The sequence below is a fragment of the Pelophylax lessonae genome (genome assembly GCF_965119305.1).
Source record: "Pelophylax lessonae genome assembly, chromosome: 1".
In the NCBI taxonomy this organism is placed as follows: domain Eukaryota; kingdom Metazoa; phylum Chordata; class Amphibia; order Anura; family Ranidae; genus Pelophylax; species Pelophylax lessonae.
Window position 1 is genome coordinate 31,219,742 of NC_138768.1, and position 21,262 is coordinate 31,241,003.

At 44.3% G+C, this 21,262-nt stretch overlaps 1 protein-coding gene across 1 annotated transcript in view; it reads left to right on the plus strand.

Moving 5' to 3' along the window:
* LOC309567629 (vomeronasal type-2 receptor 26-like) overlaps positions 1–21,262 on the plus strand; it is a gene marked incomplete at both ends in the record, with an annotated part of 68,104 nt that overhangs the window by 34,535 nt on the left and 12,307 nt on the right. Inside the window, one exon of the mRNA XM_082273044.1 lies at positions 1,174–1,953. Within this exon, the coding sequence (XP_082129170.1) occupies positions 1,174–1,953 (780 nt within the window). The remainder of the gene's footprint in view (positions 1–1,173; positions 1,954–21,262) is intronic.

The window sequence follows — 21,262 nt, forward strand, 5'->3', positions numbered from 1 at the left end:
GAAGTGTTAGAGGGGCTACCTAGTCAGAGGACCCTGAAGTGTAAAAGGGGGCACCAGTGGTTGGGCCCTGAAGAGGCAGTGTACAGTGGGCAATGTACAGAGTTAAGAGTTGCAGCAGCACAAGCAGTGACAAGAAGCTACCTCAGTCAGTGAAGGGCTGGAGGGAGCTGTTCAGTAACTTTTGAGCTAAATCGAGTGTCAGGAGTCAAATGTTCTACAGTCCTGGATCTTCTGTGTTAACAAAAAAGTTGAAGTTCTAGCACTATTCAGCAAGTCAGTACGCTTAAGCGCCAGGAAGCGTTGGCCGGCATTCAGCTGGCGTTAAGGCAGCGCCAACGGGCATTTTTCTGTACAGTGTCCCAGTAAAGCCTAGAAGAGCCAGAGGAGTATTCCACTCATTCCCTTCTCCCATCCCCAATATACAAGAAACAAAACAATCCCCAATATACAATAAACAAAACAAACCAAAGATGCCGGAATGGTCATTGTCTCAGTTCTCACACCTGGGTTCACAACTTAAATGTGTTGGAGGTGTTACCGGTACTGATGGCAGACCCAGCTCAGGCCCAAGGCATGGAAACATTGCTACATAAATATAAAGTACATCTTTATGCACATGTACTGAGAGAAACATATCCTTTGCCGACCTATTTCTGAAAATACTGGTAAACATTTTTTTCTGGCTAGCCAGAATCAGTGATCCAGAGCAAGCATATCACAAGTGAAGTAAGGTTGATGTCAGGTCTCCTAATTTGCTTAGTTTTTCTGGCTATGTATAATTTAACCTGAATAGGAAAGCCTGTCCTCTGCCAGCCTGCAACAGAGTAGGGTAACTGTACTCTGCATGAAAACAGTACTGTATATACAACATGTCCACTGATAAGTCCAAGCTATATTGAATAATACTTTTGACCCTTGCTAATTGGAGAGCTATATATCTGGCACAACAGGGGGTGTATTGTACCTCTGCAGGTAGACCACTGTTTCAACAAAGAAAGCAAGAATCTTTCTCTACAGTATTCTTGCAGGGCAAGCTTTTCTACTCAGGCTCTGACTGAATTCAATATAAAAAAAAACAGTAAGACCTTGAACTTCTTTGTTTTATTGATCCTAGAATGTAATGTATTTAGTTGATTTATTTTGAAAGTTAATAGGTAATTGTCCTCTTTTCAGATCAGCTATGGAGCCACCGATTACTCATTAAGCGACAGACGTCTTTACCCGCATGTTTTCAGGACTATTCAGAATGATCATGTCCATTATTTAGCAATTGCCAAACTAGTGAAACATTTTGGCTGGAATTGGGTTGGAATACTTTTATCAGACGATGATACTGGAGAGAATGAGGCACACATTTTGAAGAGACATTTGGCTTCCCAAGAGATTTGTGTGGCTTTTGAAAAAAAAATGATTGAAAATTCTTTTACGGATCAGTGGATAGACACACCTAGTAAAGTAAACTGTAGCGTTTTAATACTTTGTGGTTCTTTCACAAGCAATGCCAGAGAATATCTTTATAATTACATTGAAATCGATAGAGACAATATGCTTATCCTTTCCCCAGGCTGGGCTACAGGTGAAATCAAGTTAATAACTGCTTACTTAGGTTTTATAACAAGTTTGTCTTTAGAGTTATTCGATCCACAAATTCTTATAGATGAAAGTCTGTTTAATGACAATCTATTGTCAAGACATTCACGAACTGGGCTGGTGCTGGATGATCTGATCATTACATTTTACAATATAACATCAACTCAAAATGGAAAAAATATTTATTTTCAAAATGTTACTAATTTTAGTGGGGGTTTTTTAAGAGCCTTTTTTCAAAAAAATGACATAAGTATGCTTTCGGGAGAATCTGTACGAGTGTATATTGCAGTAGAAGCTATGGCTGAAGCTATACATTTTTTCAACAAGTTTAATCATAACTTTAATATTAACAGATTTATGCAGGTAAAACATGAAAGTGCAAAAGTTTGTCAATTATTTTTAGAGGATATTTTAAATATCAACATAAGAATGTTTTTTTTTTTGGAGTACTTTGACCAAGTATTCTAAGATTTATTATACATATTCTACAAGGTTTATATAGTGCCAACTGTTTGCACCATGCTTTACAAAATAAAGGGAAACACTACAGTTACAATACAATTCAATACAAGAGGGTTACGAGTCTTGTGTAATGGTATCAGCCAAATGATCAGACAAGTGGTGATATGCAGTTTCTACTTTGCTAAACAATGGGGGTCAGCATACCATTGCATAGGGCAGTGCAGTATAGAACATTAATATTAACAGCAGGGAAAACAGGTGTAGGCTTAATGCAGGTATATCCTCTACCAATCCCCAAGGTAGAGAAACAGAAACAGATCTTGATGCTTTACCAATAGACAAACAACCTGGTACTGTAAAAGGGCTTAAGGCCTTGTTCGCTCACCACGCACTATGTGTAACTGCAGAGTCCACTGGAGATTTTAGAACTCAATATTGCCTGCTACTCAAATAGTTCAACAGTTCTGCCCTGATTCAGTCTAGAGATGTAATAAATGCAGATTAAGATGCTGGATGTCTCTCACCCAATACTGGGAGCTCCGCTCCATGCTGCAACCAGGCCCCGCTCTGCTCAGCGACTCTCCCTCGGCCTGTCAGGCGTCCTTCCACTCAGTCCCACTACCGAGCCTCTTCCACACACACCGCTCGTCTCAGCTCCGGTGTCCACTACTAGGCCTCCGGCCTACTCCTCTGCGATCCGCAACGCTAAGAACATTGTATTCTGTGGCTGAAGGTACATTAGGCATTCACAGGATACAGAAGTAAGTGTCGGCCATTACAGGCCCCAAAAATCCGCTCACATGCGTTTACCTGACAGCTAAGAACGTTGTATTCTGTGGCTGAATGTACATTAGGCATTCACAGGATACAGAAGTAATTGTCGGCCATTACAGGCCCCAACAATTAGCCCAAATGCGCTTACCTGACAGCTAAGAACATTATATTCTGTGGCTGAAGGTACATTAGGCATTCACAGGATACAGATGTAAGTGTCGACCATTACAGGCCCCAACAATTAGCCCACATGCGTTTACCTGACAGCTAAGAACATTGTATTCTGTGGCTGAAGGTACATTAGGCATTCACAGGATACAGAAGTAAGTGTTGCCCATTCCAGGCCCCAAAAATTAGCCCACATGCGTTTACCTGACAGCTAAGAACATTGTATTCTGTAGCTGAAGGTACATTAGGCATTCACAGGATACAGAAGTAAGTGTCGCCCATTACAGGCCCCAAAAATTAGCCCACATGCGTTTAGCTGACAGCTAAGAACATTGCATTCTTTGGCTGGAGGTACATTAGGCATTGACAGAAAAAATAATTGTCGGTCATGAAAGGCCCCAAAAATTAGGCATTCAATGGACATGAAATGCCTGTTATGCCGCTGTATATTTACCGAAGACAAGGACCATGAATTGTTGTGGGTGGATGGCAGATATTTGTGGCCTGTTATGAGGCATTGTAATCAAACATGGTCTACTGGTCACATGTGTTGAATTCCTCTGAGATCCATGCCTCATTCATTTTTATAAATGTGAGGTAGTCAACACTGTCATGAGCTAGGCGAGTGCGCTTATCGGTCATGATCCCCCCCCCCTGCTGCGCTGAACGTCCTTTCGGACAGGACACTGGACGGGGGGCAAGCCAACAGTTCCATTGCAAATTGTGCAAGCTCTGGCCAGAGATCAAGCCTGCCCACCCAGTAGTCCAGGGGTTCATCACTCCTCAGAGCGTCCACATCGGCCGTTAACCCGATGTAGTCGGACACATGTCGGTCTAGGCATTCCCTGATGCTGGATCCGGAGTACAGCTGTTGATGGGTCGACTGAAAAAATTATTTCATATCTGAAGTGAGCAACACATCTTCAAACCGCTCTGTTCTTGCAGGCGCTGTTGGATTGCTATCCGAAACTGTTTCTCTGTGCCAGTGCACGCAAAAGCAGAATGCAGCATTTCTCGAAACAAGGCCTGGAGGTGCTGCATTCGGACCACCCTCTGTGATGGTGGTAACATTTCCGCCATTTTTTGTTTGTACCGGGGGTCTAAGTACATTGCCACCCAGTACTGGTCCTTGCCCTTTATGCTTTTTATACAGGGGTCCCTCTTAAAACACTGGAGCATGAAGGCCCCCATTCACACTAAACTGGAAGCGGTGTAGTGGCCTGGCTCCAGCTCATCATCCAGGATAATGTCGTCCTCGTTCTCCTCCCCCCATCCACGAACAACAACAGGGATTCCAGAAAGGTTTAAAGCATGCTCTTCTTGCTCCTCCTCATCCGCCCCGGGAACCATCCTCCTCTGACTCCTCTTCAGACTCCTGTTGTTGACTTGTCTCAGATGGAGTAGCCCCCCCCCCCCCCTGGGAATTCATCCAGCATTGTGACTTCCTCATCTTCCTGCTCTTGCTCCTCCACAGCTTGATCAATGACACAATGCAATGCACACTCCAGAAAGAAGGCATAAGGTACAATGTCACTGATGGCGCCCTGGCCGTGACTCACCAGTTTCGTCATCTCATCAAATGGCTGCAGAAGTCTGCCTGCGTCGCGCATGAGCAGCCACTGGCGAGATGAAAAAACCAAGCTCCCCAGAACCTGTCCTGCCACAGAGTTCGTACAGGTAGTCGTTAACTGCACATTTCTGCAGGAGCAGCCTATCAAACATATACAAGGTTGAGTTCCATCGCATTGGGCAGTCACAAATAAGACGCCTGATGGGCAGGTTGTGTCGCTGCTGAATGTCAGCAAGGCGAGCCATGGCTGTGTAAGATCTTCTGAAATGGCCTGAGATTTTCCTGGCCTGCCACAAGATGTCCTGGACCCCAGGGTATTTGGCAACAAATCACTGCACGACCAAGTTTAGGAAGTGTGCCATGCATGGCTCGTGTGTAATTTTTGCCCTGTTTCAGCGCGCTCAGCAGATTGGCACCGTTGTCACACACCACTTTACCAACTGTCAAATTGTGCGGTGTCAGCCACTGTTCTGCCTGTGAATGCAAAGCTGAATGGAGTGCGGGACCAGTGTAGCTCTTGGCTTCCAGGCACAACAGATGCAGCACAGCATGGCAACGTCTCACCTGGCATGTGGTGTAGGTTCTGGTGATCTTGGGCGGCGCAGTGGAAGAGACGGTAGCAGTGGAAATGGAGGAGTCAGCTGAGGAGGAGAGGGAGGATGGAGTAGGAGGAGAAGAAGAAGAGGCAGGCCTGCAAGCAATTTGTGGCGGTAAAACCAAATCTACACGGGGGCCACGGGTTACATGCTTGACGGCCGTCAGAAGGTTCACCCAGTGGGCAGTAAAAAATATATACCTTCCCTGTCCGTGTTTGCTAGACCATGTGTCTGTGGTCAGATGTATCTTGGCCCTGACACTGTGTGCCAGAGATTTATTCACTTGCCGCTGAACATGGCCATACAGCTCTGGAATGCCCTTCTGCGAGAAATATTTCCTTCCTGGGACCTTCCATTGTGGTGTTCCAATGGCCACAAATTTCCGAAAAGGCCTCCGAGTCCACCAGTTGATATGGCAGTAGTTGGTGGGCTATTAGTTCCGACAAGCCAGCAGTCAACCGAGAGGGTTATCCGGCATCATCATTTTTTTATGCTCCAACATTTGGGCCAGAGAAGCCTGCCTTTTCCAGAAAAATTTGAGGATGGCATGATGGAAGGTGGAGTGGAGGAAAATTGTGAGGAGAGAGGAGAAGGAGAAGGAGAAGGAGAAGGAGAAGAGGCTGTACGGTGAGATCCTGGAGTGTGGCTTTGTGGGTTCTGATGGCATTGCTTCCACTGGGCTCGGTGATGGGAGTCCAGGTGCCTTCTTAAGGTGGTCGTCCCTAGTTGAGTGTTGGGCTTACCGCGACTTATGCGTTGACTGCAAAGGCTGCATATGGCAACACTATTGTCAGCAGCGGACACATTAAAAAAAGCCCACACTGCTGAGCCATGTGCCAGCATCCTGGGAGCGCCAGATGTGACTGTACATGGTTGATGGCTCGCTCCTGATACATTAGCAGTCTGCTTTGTCCCTCCTGTGCAATGTAAGTTCCGCCTGCTTCTCCTCCCTATCTGCTGGTCCATCTCTCCCTCTTAACTCCCCTCCTCTTCCTCTATTGTGGGCACCCTTGTAACGTCCATAGACACGTCATCATCAACATCACCTTCCCCACCACTAACATTCAAGATCTCGGAGTAGGCAGCAACAGCGGGGACCAACCTCCTTGGGCTGATCTGGGTACTGTCATCAGACTGCTGAGTGGCGGCCTCCTCTTCCTGATCCAATGCAAAGAATGGCTGGGCATCGCAAATGTCTTGTAATGGATTGGAAAATAATTCCAGTTACTCAAGCGGAGGGTATATGGTGGTTGTGTTGGTGGTGGTGTCTTTGGGGGTGCACACAGCGGAGAGTGAAGAGGGTGCAGATAGAGAGGATGAGGAGGGTGCAGAAGAGGAAGGCTGAGTGAGTCACTCAACCAAGTCTGATGCGTCCTTTGACGTAATCTAACGCACCTTCCGAGACTTTCCACTACTGCTCCTGCACTACCCCTACCACCTCTGCATAAGGGCCTGCCTCTTCCTCTGCCTGTCATTTCTTTAATTACCCTGTGGCAAAAGCCTCTACAGAAGCGCAGTATATGTGGAAGAAGGTATATAACACCTCGCTTCAATCTGTGGTATTGGGAGGCCACTGGTCTATCACACCAGTTATACAAAAAATTGGCCAGTAACTGTTGTCACTGTGTGTAGCACAGTTAACGCAGCAAAAGAGGCAACATTTTTGCAGGACTAAAATACACTGTTTGGCACAGCATTGCCCTGCCAGGGTTTAAAAAGTGAACGGGACCCAGAATTCTCAACCAGGCAAGTTGAGGAGCTCCAGGGAGCTTGTAACATGAAAAGGAAACTGGCTGTGTTTTAAAATGTCCAGTTTGGGACCTGGAGCTTGGAGATTTCTAAGTGATCCGGGTGGGATGAAATCTCCAATCCTGGGTCCAGATATTCAGAACAGCCAGCATAATAATTGGTCAGGTGTGTGCTGGGCTTTTAGTAGTAACCTTACCATAGTTCTGGGCTCCACCCTGGCAGACAGGTGGTCTGGCCTAGGATTTGGTGATGCACGAGGCTGCTGTGTGCACCCTGTTCAGTGAGTGAAGTCTGTGGGAGACAGACAAGGGCCTGGAATTTGAGGCCAGAGCAGCAGTGTTGCAAGTTCAAGCCAGGAGGGCTGAATGGTCATTTATTTTGCTGAGGATTCAAATGCTGAAACCCCTGTGAGAGAAACACTTGTTTTGTGTACCGAGCTTTCTTTTAATAAACATGGGCAAAGAAAGCCCTTAAAGAAGAAACAGCAAGTGGCAGTGTCCTTAAAGCACTACGCTTGGTGTGAAGTCTCACAACTGTTATAAAAGTATACTGTTAGATAACACCCCACTTCAATCTGGGGTATTGGGGGGCCACTGGTTTATCACACCAGTTATACAAAAAATTGGCCAGTAAGTTTGGCACTGTGTGTAGCAGAGTTAACACAGCAAAAGAGGCAATACTTTTGCAGGACACAAATACACTCTTAAAAGTATACTCTTAGATTAAAATGTAAATTAATATAAACGTCCAATAAAATGTAATACAGTCCAAATAATTTGTCCAATACAAAGGTAATGAAGAAGGGAGAGCCAGAGCAAGATCCCGGATACCAGTGATAGATTCAGGAGCAGTACACCCAATCGTGATATTCTCACAAACTGCTTACCAGAAGGTGATCAAAACAGGCATATGAATCTCACAGATATGGAAAGCCAAAAGGACAAGACACTGGAACTATTCAAATCGGAACACTCCAAACCATCTCCAATTTACCTGACTCTGTTTTGAGATCAGTGTCCTGTGCGCTCTTCCACAGAAGGACTGGAAAAAAGGTCAACACTCCCAACCAGTCAAGCTCTACTAGATGCTAGCTGACTCTAAGCACAGTTGCTCTTGTACGTGAGATGTGTTGTTACCCTGTTTCACAGATATTATTAAATAATTCACAATGTGTCAAAAACACACTACATGCTTTTCTGCTGCTTCTCCATTAAAGTTTATTGAAACAAAAAAGTAGCGGTTAAAAAAAAGTCCCTGACCCTTTCAAAACCACTGAGGTACAAAATTGCGTTGATGTGAATGTGTTCCATAGTAACCAATGTTAAAAATAATGTCCTGCGTTTCTTTGCCTAAGCCGAGCCTCCACCTTCCAGAAGACCACAATTGCTTTTGATCAGTTCTTGGTATGTAACGTCATCAACAGAGAAACAATGCCATAAACCACAGCAGATATTACATTTCCAACAATTGCACTAATAATATCGAAGGGGTCAAATGGGGCTCTTTTTGGCCTCTAAAAGACTCTATCATGCACTGAGTTTCATCTTGTATATGAGACTCTAGTCCATGTTTTCCAAGTCCCAAATTCCTCAGAGTCATCAGTGTAAATCGCCTCTGTTGTTTCCACAATTGTCCGTTTGCTGTCAAAATGCCAGCTAGACAGCACAAAAAAAAGGCCCTTGTCTAACAATTCACAAGCTCTTGCTGGGTATCCAATGTGTCCCTGTGGCCCATTTCTCCTTAAAGGCACAGGGACACATTGGATACCCAGCAAGACTGGAAAACATGGGAGCGTGAGACCGTAGACTTCCGGGTTGGCGGAACACAAGCGTGGAGCGGCGTTCCTGTACCGATCTAACCGAGATTCTGATTACACATAGGTGGACTGTCATACGATTTTGTACTAAGTGCAATCTGTATCAATAAAATGCTTGTTATACTGATATGCTGCACTATGAGAGTCTCCTTTTTGCCCCTATATGTCCTTTAATTTGGAGTTCCACTACTATCTGGCCATACATCTTTGCTGTTGGAAAGGTTATGTGGATGATCCGGATTCGGTGTGGATATCAATGCTTGTTGTGACCCCCTATAATCAAGGGGTCATATCCTTCTGGTAAGGAGTATCTATTTAGAGCACTGGGTGAAGGTGTGGAGGTGAAGGTTTAACACCACTTCTATCAAGTCTGTGCTTTAATACTGCTGCGGATTACCTTATCATCATCTTATTTTAAGCACTATAAGGACTTTTTACACAATATAATTATTTAAGCTGAGTTTGTGGTTTATCAATCAATGACATCCAGCACTTTGGATTATTTCATATAAATATTTATTCACTTATTTATATGCACATATGCACCTTTTTTTGTTGAGCGCAATATATACTTTCAAAATTTCACATCTATCACGTTAACACGTTGTTTGGTTGCTGCTCGCAGTGCGGAAGATATTCCCACATATCTATATTTAGATTTTCACAGATTTATATATTTATTTAAATATTTTTTGTACTCACAATTATTGCACTATAATTTGTGCACAAGCACCCATTTGCGCAGTTCGTTTTTTGGTTAACACCATTTTTTCCCATCTAGTACAGCTTGACTGGTTGGTAGTGTTGACCTTTTTTCCAGTCCTTCTGTGGAAGAGCGCACAGGACACTGATCTCAAAACAGAGTCAGGTAAATTGGAGATGGTTTGGAGTGTTCCGATTTGAATAGTTCCAGTGTCTTGTCCTTTGGCTTTCCATATCTGTGAGATTCATATGCCTGTTTTGATCACCTTCTCGTAAGCAGTTTGTGAGAATATCACGATTGGGTGTACTGCTCCTGAATCTATCACTGGTATCCGTGATCTTGCTCTGGCTCTCCCTTCTTCATTACCTTTGTATTGGACAAATTATTTGGACTGTATTACATTTCATTGGACGTTTATATTCATTTACATTTTCATTTTTTGGTGCTGCTTTTATCCTTTTCTATATGTTATAAGTTTGTAATCCACTTATTTAGCTGGCTGCCTTACTCATTTATATGGTTCATATGGTTTTGTTCTAAGTGCAGATATCATTACCTTTTTTCTATACTCTTAGATAACACCCCACTTCAATCTGTGGTATTGGGGGGCCACTGGTCTATCACACCAGTTCTACAAAAAATTGGCCAGTAACTGTTGTCACTGTGTGTAGCAGAGTTAATGCAGCAACATTTTTACAGGACACAAATGCACTTATAAAAGTATACTCTTAGATAACACCCCACTATATAGGGGTGTAATATACTTTCTAATATAGAAAACATATTATAGTGGATTTGTATTGTGCACTGTGCAGCATTGTGACTGGTGTGGTGAGCTTTTCTGAAACAAAACTACAACTACAAATAGTGACAAAAGCACTTGTAAAAAGTATTTTAACTGGTGTGATAGACCAGTGGCCCCCCTAAATGACAGATTGAAGTGGGGTGTTATCTAACAATATACTTTTATAACAGTGTATTTGGGTAATGCAAAAATATTGCCTATTTTGCTGCATTAACTCTGCTACACAGTGACAACAGTTACTGGCCAATTTTTTGTATAACTGGTGTGATAGACCAGTGGATCCCAATACCACAGATTGAAGCGGGGTGTTATATACCTTCTTCCACATATACTGCGCTTCTCTAGAGACTTTTTTCACAGGGTAATTTAAAAAATGACAGAAAGAGGAAGAGGCAGGCCCTTACGCAGGGGTGGTAGGGGTAGGGCAGGAGCAGTAGGCCGGAGCCAAAGTGTGAAGTTTCAGAAGGTGCGTTCGATTACGTCAAAGGACGCACCAGACTTGGTTGAGTGGCTTACTCAGCCTTCCTCTTCTGCACCCTTCTGCACTCTCATCATCCTCTCTATCTGCACCCTCTTCACTCTCTGCTGTGTGCACCCCCAAAGACACCAACACCACCATATACCCTCCGTTTGAGTCACTGACATTTTTTTCTGATCCATCACAAGACATTTGCGATGCGCAGCCATTCTTGGCATCAGATCAGGAAGAGGAGGTAGCAACAGCCGCCACTCAGCAGTCTGATGACAGTACCCAGATCAGCCCAAGGAGGTTGGTCTCCGCTGTTGCTGCCTATTCCGAGATCTCAAATGTTAGTGGTGGGGAAGGTGATGTCGATGATGACGTGTCTATGGACGTCACATGGTTGCCCACAAGAGAGGAAGAGGAGGGGAGTTCAGAGGGAGAGATGGACTAGCAGATAGGGAGGAGAAGCAGGCGAAACTTACATTACACAGAAGGGACAAAGCAGACTGCTAATGTATCAGGAGCGAGCCATCAACCATGTACAGTCACATCTGGCGCTCCCAGGACGCCGGCACATGGCTCCGCAGTGTGGGCTTTTTTTAATGTGTCCGCTGCTGACAATTGTGTTGCCATATGCAGCCTTTGCAGTCAACGCATAAGTCGCGGTAAACCCAACACTCACCTAGGGACGACCGCCTTAAGAAGGCACCTGGACTCCCATCACCGAGCCCAGTGGGAGCAACACCATCAGAACCCACAAAGCCACACTCCAGGCTCTTGCCGTCCAGCCTCTTCTCCTTCTCCTTTCTACTCACAATTGTCCTCCACTCTACCTTCCATCATGCCGTCCTCACGTTGTTCTGGAAAAAGGCAGACTTCCGTGGCCCAAATGTTGGAGCATAAAAAAATTATGAAGCCGGATAACCCTCTTGCCCAACAGTTAACTGCTAGCTTGTCTGAACTGATATCCCACCAACTACTGCCATATAAACTGGTGGACTCGGAGGCCTTTCAGAAATTTTTGGCCATTGCAACACCACAATGGAAGGTCCCAGGAAGGAAATATTTCTTGCAGAGGGGCATTCCAGAGCTGTATGGCCATGTTCAGCGGCAAGTGAATGTATCTCTGGCACACAGTGTCAGTGCCAAGATACATCTGACCACAGACACATGGTCTAGCAAACACGGGCAGGGAAGTTATATCAATTTTACTGCCCACTGGCTGAACCTTCTGACGGCCGTCAAGCATGTAACATGTGGCACCAGTGTAGTTTTGCATTTACCGCCACAGATTGCATGCAGGCCTGCCTCTGCTTCTCCTCCTCCTACTCCATCCTCCCTCTCCTCCTCGGCTGACTCCTCCTTTTCCACTGCTACCGTCTCTTCCGCTGTGCCACCCAAGATCCCCAGAACCTATTCCACATGCCAGGTGAGACGTTGCCATGCTGTGCTGCATCTGTTGTGCCTGGAAGCCAAGAGCCACACTGGTCCCGCACTCCTTTCAGCTTTGCGTTCACAGGCAGATCAGTGGCTGACACCGCTCAATTTAACAGTTGGTAAAGTGGTGTGCGACAATGGTGCCAATCTGCTGAGCGCGCTGAAACGGGGCAAAATTACACACGTGCCATGCATGGCACATGTCCTGAACTTGGTCGTGCAGCGATTCGTTGCCAAATACCCTGGGGTCCAGGACGTCTTCGGCAGTCCAGCAAAATCTCAGGCCATTTCAGAAGATCTTACACAGCCATGGCTCACCTTGCTGACATTCAGCGATGACACAACCTGCCCGTCATGCTTCTTTTTTGTGCCTGCCCGACACGATGGAACTCAACCTTGTATATCCTTTATAGGCTGCTCCAGCAGAAACGTGCAGTTAACGACTACCTGTACGAACTCCGCGGCAGGACAGGTTCTGGGGAGCTTGGGTTTTTTTCACCACCCGCGCCAGTGGCTGCTCATGCGCGATGCATGCAGACTTCTACGGCCTTTTGATGAGATCACCAAACTGGTCAGTCACAGCCAGGGCGCCATCAGTGACATCGCACCTTACGTCTTCTTTCTGGAGTGTGCATTGCGTTGTGTCTTTGAGCAAGCCATTGAGGAGCAGGAGCAGGAAGATGAGGAAGTTGCAATGTTGGATGAATTCCCAGGGGGTGCTACTCCATCGTAGACAAGTCAACAACAGGAGTCTGAAGAGGAGTCAGAGGAGGATGGTGCCAGGGTGGATGAGGAGGAGCAAAAAGAGCATGCTTTAAACCTTTCTGGGATCCCTGGTGTTGTCCGTTGGTGGGGGAGGAGAACGAGGACGACATTATCCTGGATGATGAGCTGGAGCCAGGCCACTACACCACTTCCAGTTTAGTGCGAATGGGGGCCTTCATGCTCCAGTGTTTTAAGGGGGACCCCCGTATAAAAAGCATAAAGGGCAAGGACCAGTACTGGGTGGCAACATACTTAGACCCCCTGTACAAACAAAAAATAGCGGAAATGCTACCTCCATCACAGACGGTGGTCAGAATGCAGCACTTCCAGGCCTTTCTTCGAGAAATGCTGCATTCTGCTTTTGCGTGCACTGGCAGAGGAATTTCCACTCACAGAGAAACAGTTGCGGATAGCAATCCAACAGCACCTGCAAGAAGAGGGCGTTTTGAAGATATGTTGGTCACTTCAGATATGAGATCATTCTTTCAGCCGACCCATCGACAGCTGTACTCCGGATCCAGCATCAGGGAATGTCTAGACTGACAGGTGTCTGACTACATTGTGTTAATGACAGTGTTGACTGCCTCACATTTATAAAGTCAACACATGTGACCAGTAGACCATGTTTGATTACAATTCCTCGTGACACATATCTGCCAAACCGCCATCCACCCACAACAATTCATGGTCCTTGTCTTCGGTACATACAGCGGCAAGAAAGGCATTTCATGTCCATTGAATGCCTAATTTATGGGGCCTTTCACGGCTGATAATTATTTTATCCTGTGAATGTCTAATGTACCTTCAGCCACAGAATACAACGTTCTTAGCTGTCAGGTAAACGCATGTGGGTTAATTTTTGTGGCCCGGAATGGGCGACACTTACTTCTTTATCTGTGAATGCCTAATTTTTCAGACTGGAATTGAAAATCAATGGGTCTGTAAGCGTTCCGCCAAATTGAGGAAAGGATGCGGATCCCATTTTACAGACATGTGAATGGACCCTATATGTATTTGACATGTATTTACCAGCTGCTGACAGTTCTGACTGATTTAGCAAAAAAAACAAAAAAAAAACATTTTTTGCTGGAAAAAAAAAAAATTAAAAAAAATTTAGGGCAACTTTTCCAATAGCAATACTTGTGTCATGACATTTTGCTATTAGGTATTTTGTGGCTGCAAATATGACCTAAAAGGTTTTTAAAGTTTGCCTCCCATTAAAGTCAGTGGGGCTTGCTGCGAACTTGCGGTTCGCGAACATTTGAGAAAGTTTGCGGATAACGTTCGCGAACCGCCCCAGCCAATGTTCGTCCATCACTACTGAGCTGCACCTGAGTATCATGAGCAGACCTCACTAATGGATCCTGTTCTCTGGTAGGCATAGAGCCACATAAATTCACCTGGCAATCTCTCTGGTAAACAGAAAAACCCAAAAACTATACTCTCTCTCTAGCACCTACCTAGTAGGGTGCTACAAAACATGTTCTTATGAGCACTGCAATGTCATTAAATCATTAGCAAAATACATGAGAATTATACTTTATCAGAACTTTTAAGGGAAATTTGTAGAAGTATCTGCTCATGTCTTTGCACATACAGTATCATCATTTTTTTTATTTTTTTTATATTTTATGTAAAAATTAATGTTTAGGAATCATTTACAGAGCAGTAATTAAACCATATCTTTGTACAATACATACATGGTTATAGAGGTAACTGTGCTTCAATCCTATCCATACATTTTTGTAGAAATCAGAGTAATGTGAAATGAAAGGTTATATTCTAACACTCGATTATATTTAAAGTATAACTAAAGGAAAAACTTTTTTTTAAAGTTCTGGATAGAGTGGAGAGGGATTCGAACCCCAGTCAGTTTTTATTGCTGTCTGTGCCCCCATTAAGAAGATACAGCCTCTCTATTTGTCCCTTTTACCATTATCATTACAAAGTGAAAGTAAAAGAAAATCCCAAATTGTGGGTTGTCCCCAGAAAAGTAATAGAGGGGAAATTTTCAACGCGGACACTAGTTTTGGTGACCTCTGGGTCCCCGAGGAATTCCCTTAATTTGCAGGCATTTCCTCTCACTTCATGTTTTTGCTATGGGACAGGAAGTGAAGGGAAATCTCCACAATTGGACACAGATGGCGAAGAAAAAAAAAAAAACTGACAGGGGTTAGAACAATTCCTTGCTTTATCCAAAAAGAAAAAATAAAGTTTTTCTTATTCTTCTTCTTTAACCATTAGTATCTGTGTGCAAAGGAGCAACTTTAGAAAAATCCACCATGCTGGCAACTGTATGAAACATGGCAATCCAGACCAACATCTGTCCAGTAAGATGCACTGATATCTATTTACAATCTTTTCTTGTTTACCATTTGAGCAGCTGACATTAAAGATATTGAGCACATGTTCACAAGAATAAGAAATGTGTAGACCTCTGTTGGGGTGGGGGGTTATGAGAAATGGCCCTCCCCAAACAGAACATTGCACTAAACCTGTAGCTAAATAAGAGAACCAGACCCTTCGCTAAGTGGAAGAATGGGATTGATAATAAAGGTCTCAGTTTCTCTACCCAGGACAGGACCTCTGTGGACAGAGATATTCCTTTCCAGGATCACTTAATCACTAATCTCAGCAAAGTCATTGGGAGCCTCAGAAGTACTGCAACCAGCATATAACATTAACCATAAGTCTATAGATGCACACCAGTATAGAAATAATACAATCTTATTATAAGAACGTAATATTAATAGTACATACATCCAATGTACAAACAGGTATTATAAGCAAAGATCCCAACAGGAGTCCTGGTGGAATTGTGCACATACAGTATACCTGAGTATATATATAGTTATCAATAGAGATACCTCCAGATGAATGTTACAGCAAACTCCAGTTTCAGGGACCTCTGAGGATAATCATGATGGTGCATCCATCTTTGTGTCTGAGACCTGAAGACAAAATCTGCAGTGATTAGTAGACCCTTCAGCTCTTGTCCAACCAGCCTGGAATGGAGGCTTTTTTCAACAGAAATCGTTTTTGGCACTGCGACTCAGAGTCAGCCTAACTACTCTGCACCTCAGTCCCTAGTAAATTCTAATCTATCATGCAACCTGATCTTTAAATATCAGAAAATGCCATTGGATGCTAAACTGGGCTCTAGCCTATGCTGGCCATTGAGCCCTAAAACTAGATACAGGATCCCAGACCAGAAGGGACAGGGTTAGATAAAATAACAGGAGCTGTATATAAACTCTATTGCAATAAACAGGTTCTCCTTCTAACATACAACTATAAATTCTTTTTTCTGATCCTCAGAGAATTCTTTGCCATGAGGTGCCATGTTGAACTTCCAGTGACCAGTATGAAAGAATGAGAGTGATAACACCAAATTTAACACACCTGCTCCCCATTCACACCTGAGACCTTGTAACACTAACGAGTCACTGACACCGGGGAGGGAAAATGGCTAATCGGGCCCAATTTGGACTTTTTTTTACTTAGGGGTGTACTCACTTTTGTTGCCAGCGGTTTTGACATTAATGGCTCTGTGTTGAGTTATTTTAGGGGACAGCAAATTTACACTGTTATACAAGCTGTACACTCACTACTTTACATTGCAGCAAAGTGTCATTTCTTCAGTGTTGTCACATGAAAAGATATAATAAAATATTTACAGAAATGTGAGGGTTGTATTCACTTTTGTGAGATACTGTATATACAGCTATGGACAACAATAGTATACTATCAAACACAGGAGCACCTGTCAGTGGGGTCATTGGCTGTTAAGGATGCGGTGCTCCTTAATAGGGATGGGCTGAACACCTCCCCTGTTCGCAGCAGAACTCCAGAACAGGGGAAATGTTCTAAAAGTTGTACCCCATTGAAGTCTATCGGAGCTGAACAGGAAAAATCAAAAGTGCCCATTTTGAAGGCGTATTTGCAAGTAATTGGCCATAGAAGGGGTCTGGGTATCTGGGTACTTCCCTGGGGGACATGTATCAATATATATTCTTTAAAACAGTTGTTTTTCAGGAGCAGTGTTTTTAATTGTGCTTAAATTGCAACAATAAAAATGAAAAATATAGTGCCTGGGGAGGGGGGGTCCCCCTAGTTTGCCTGTAAAGTGACACATATGTAGCATGCATAAAACATGCTACAGCAAAAATGAAATTTCTAAAAAAAAAAAAAAAAAAGAGTCAAATGCCACTTACACTAATAAATTTAAATAAAGAAAAAAGTGGCATGGGGTTCCCTCCCTTCAGTCCATACCAGGCCCTTCAGGTCTGTTATGGATTTTAAAGGTGAACCCTACGACAAGATAAAAAAATCTTGTGGTCCCCCCCAAAATCCATACCAGACCTTTATACGAGCATGCAGTCCAGTAGGTCAGGAAAATGGAGGGGACGAATGATCACCCCCCCCCCCCTCCTGAACCATACAAGGCAACATGCCCTCATAACAAGGCCCCCCCCCATGTGAATCGGTAGGTAGGCTACCCATTCACCAAAAAAGTATCAAGTATAAGTAATAACCACAAGAAACAGTTTTTGACAAATCCTTTATTTAAAAATACAAAAAATAGTGTCCCTCAATGTAAATCCTTTGTCAATTACAATGCCCGCCAGACCGAAAAATAGAAAAAAATAAAAATTCTCTAGCCTCTTGGGAGGCCTCCCGCCGTATGCCCCCTCTGCACTTTGACATTTCTTATATAGGCAAGGGGCAGGGTCACCCGGCTACATCATCTGCCCCCTTTTGATGTCACGCGATTTCAGAAAGGGGCGATGCCACCGGGTGACGTAGGCGCCCCTCGCCTATGTAGGAAATGTCAAAGTGCAGAGTGGGCATACAGCGGGAGGCCTCCCAAGAGGTGAGAGCGTTTTGATTTTTTCTATTATCCAGGCCCGGCGGGTGTCATAATTGACGATGGATTTTGAATTTTTTTTTGGGCCTTGGCGGGAGGCGTGATTAACGATGGATTTACATCGAAGGACACTATTTATTTTTTTTTTTTAATAAAGGACTTATCAAAAACTGTTTCTTGTGGTTATTACTTTTTGACACTTTTTTGGTGAATGGGTAAGGGTACAATGTACCTGATATCCATTCACATAGGGGGGGCCGGGATCTGGGGGCCTCCTTGCTAAAGGGGGCTTCCAGATTCTGATAAGGCCCCCACCCACAGACCCCAACAACCACAGCCCAGGGTTGTCGGAAAGAGGCCTTTTTCCCCATCAACAAGGGGACAGGGTGCTTTGGGGTGGGGAGGGCAGATCCCCCCTGCCCCAAAGCACCCACCCCCTCATGTTGAGGTTATGTGGCCTGGTATGGTTTAGGAGGGGGGGGGCACTCGTCCACTATCCGCATGCTCGGATTCTAGTATGAATTGCAAGGGGGACCCCACGCCTCTTTTTTTTAAATTTTGCATTGGGGTTCCCCTAAAATCCGAACACCCAGCGAACACACTGCAAATTCAGGTGTTTGGCGAATGCCTGAACAGGCAAATGTTTGGATCAAACTCATGCTCGGGCCAAACTGTTCGCCCATACTTACTCCTTAACAACAAGCTTTTCTTCACACAGAATTCTAATTGTTTTTCGACTAATCAGAATTGTTATGAAAAATTGGAATTAGTTAGAAAAGTAATATATGAAACTAAACAAATTTCCACAAAAAATGTATTTTTAATTCATACTTACCTGTAAAATCCATTTCTTGAAGTACATCATGGGACACAGAGCCATAAATCATAACAAATGGGGTATATAGCCACCTATAGGTGAAGGACACTGGCAACCAATCAGAATTGATGACCCCCTATAACCCATCCCACACAGGAAGTACCTCAGTTTTGTAACAAGCAATAAAGACCCCATAGAAGAGGGGAAGGACCTCTGTGTCCCGTGATGTACTTCAAGAAATTGATTTTACAGGTAAGTATGAATTAAAAATACATTTTTCTTTTCGTACATCACGGGACACAGAGCCATAAATCATAATATATGGGATGTCCCAAAGCAATGCATCTGAGGGGAGGGGGACACCAAAAAAATACCGCCATCTGACCCCAAAAGAAGAATTACACTGCCACCTGCAGACTACTGTGGCCAAAGCAGACTCCTCCTGGGTCCCAACATCCACTGTGTAGAAACGAGTGAACGTATGCACTGACAACCTGGTCGTGGCCCTGCAAATCTGAGCCATAGAGGCCCAATGGCAGTGTGCCCAAGAGGCACCTATTCCTCTGGTAGAATGTGCCTTTACAGGGAAAGGTAGAACCTTTCCTTCTAAACCATACGTCTGGGTAATAACCTGGGGAATCCAAAAAGAAATCATAGATTTAGATGCTACCAACCCTTTTTCTGGGCCCTTCAGGTAGCACAAACAAGCTCTCGGTCTTATGAATCTGAGCGGACTCCTTTAAGTAAAACTTAAGGGCACACACTACATCAAGGGAATATAATAACTTTTCCTCCTCTGAGTGAGGATCTGGAAAAAAAGATGGTGGTATAATGTCCTGATTCAAATGAAATCATTGGTCAAAAAAATATGGGTGTGGACGTAAAATCACCCTATCTTGATAAAATATCAAAAATGGCTCTTTCCAGGAAAGAGCTGCTAGTTCCAATACCCTTCTTCTAGCTGAAGTTTTCACAATCAAAAAGACCAGTTTTCTGGTCAAAAGAACCAGGGGAGCCTGCCCCAGAGGTTCAAAAGGCTGTTTTTGAAAAACTGCCAGCACCAAATTTAAGTCCCAAGGACACAATGGTGGCTTCACAGATGGAAGCAAATGCAATGTTCCCCAGATGAAGGTTTGAACTAACGAATGGGAATCGATGGGTTCCTGGAAAAAAAAATGATAAAGCTGAAATCTGCCCTTTAATCGCACTCAAAGCTAATTTCATATCTACCCCCACTTGTAGGAAAGCTAGAATTCTCCCTATAATATAAGAGCGGGGATGCCATTTCCTGGCTTCATACCAGGCAATGTAGGACTTCCAGACCCTGTAATAAATATTGCTAGAGACTGGTTTCCTAGCGTTTATAAGCGTATGAACTGCAGGGCCAGATACACCCCGCTACTTCAAGAATAAGGCTTCAATAGCCAAGCCGTCAAGCAGTTTAGAGACTGCACAGCAGGGTGGAATATGGGACCTTGAGAGAGCAGGTCCGGACGCAGTGGAAGAACTCAAGGCCTCGTCACTGCCAATTTCCGGATTTGTGATACCAAATCCTCCTCGGCCATGCCAGAGGTACCAGAATTACTGGTTTCCCCTCTAGCTGGATCCTGTGCAACAGACGCGGTATCAGCTATACCAGAGGAAAGGAGTCACAAAAGCATCCACCCCGACTACGAGAGGATCCCTGGTCCTGAACACAAATCTCTCCAACTTGTTGTTGAACCTGGATGCCAACAGATCTATGTCTGGGACCCCCAGCGTAGGCAGATCGATTGAAAAATCTCGGGATATAGGGACCATTCCTCCGGAAACATCTTTTGGCGGCTCAAAAAATCTGCCTGCCAGTTCTCTATTCCTGGAATAAACACTGCTGTCAGGCATGGCACAAACCTCTCTGTCCAGGACAGGATGATATCCACCTCTTTCTAGGCTGAGCGACTCCTTGTGCCTCCTTGATATTTGACATAAGCCACAGCCGTGGCATTGTCGGATTGCACTCTGACTCGGTGACCCCGAAGTCTGGACTTCTAGAATTTCAGAGCCCAACTGACTGCACTAATTTCCAGAACGTTGATGGGGAGACCACTCTCTACCCAAGACCATTTTCCCTAGACAGTAGCTTCCTCCAGAACTAGCATCTGTGGTCACTACCCACCAGGTTACTGGAAGAAAGGATTTCCCTTTCACCAGATTTCTGGTCAACAACCACCAATTCAGACTCCGCTGTACCCTTGGTACCAGAGACATGGACCAGTCCAGGAACTGAAATTTCCCGCTCCATGCAGAAAGAATGTTGTTCTTCAAGGGTCTGGCATGGAATTAAGCATAGGGAACAGCCTGGAGTGTGGACACCATCTTCCCCAGTAACATCATGCAAAGACATATGGAAGGATATCTCAACCTTTCTATGGACCGAACCTGATCCCTCAGGTCTGAGAACCTTCTTGTGGCAAGAATTTCTTTGCCTGCTCCATGTCCACAAGAAGACCCAGGTATTCCAGATGCTGGACCAGCTGTAATGCTGACTTTGTTAAGTTCAGTATCCAACCCAGACGTTCTAGAAATTGTACTGTCTGAAAGACATTTTTGGCTTAGAGCCGCCGACGATCGATCTATTAGTAATAGATTGTCCAGATATCCTATTACAGATATTCCTCTGAACCTTAAAATAGCCAAATCA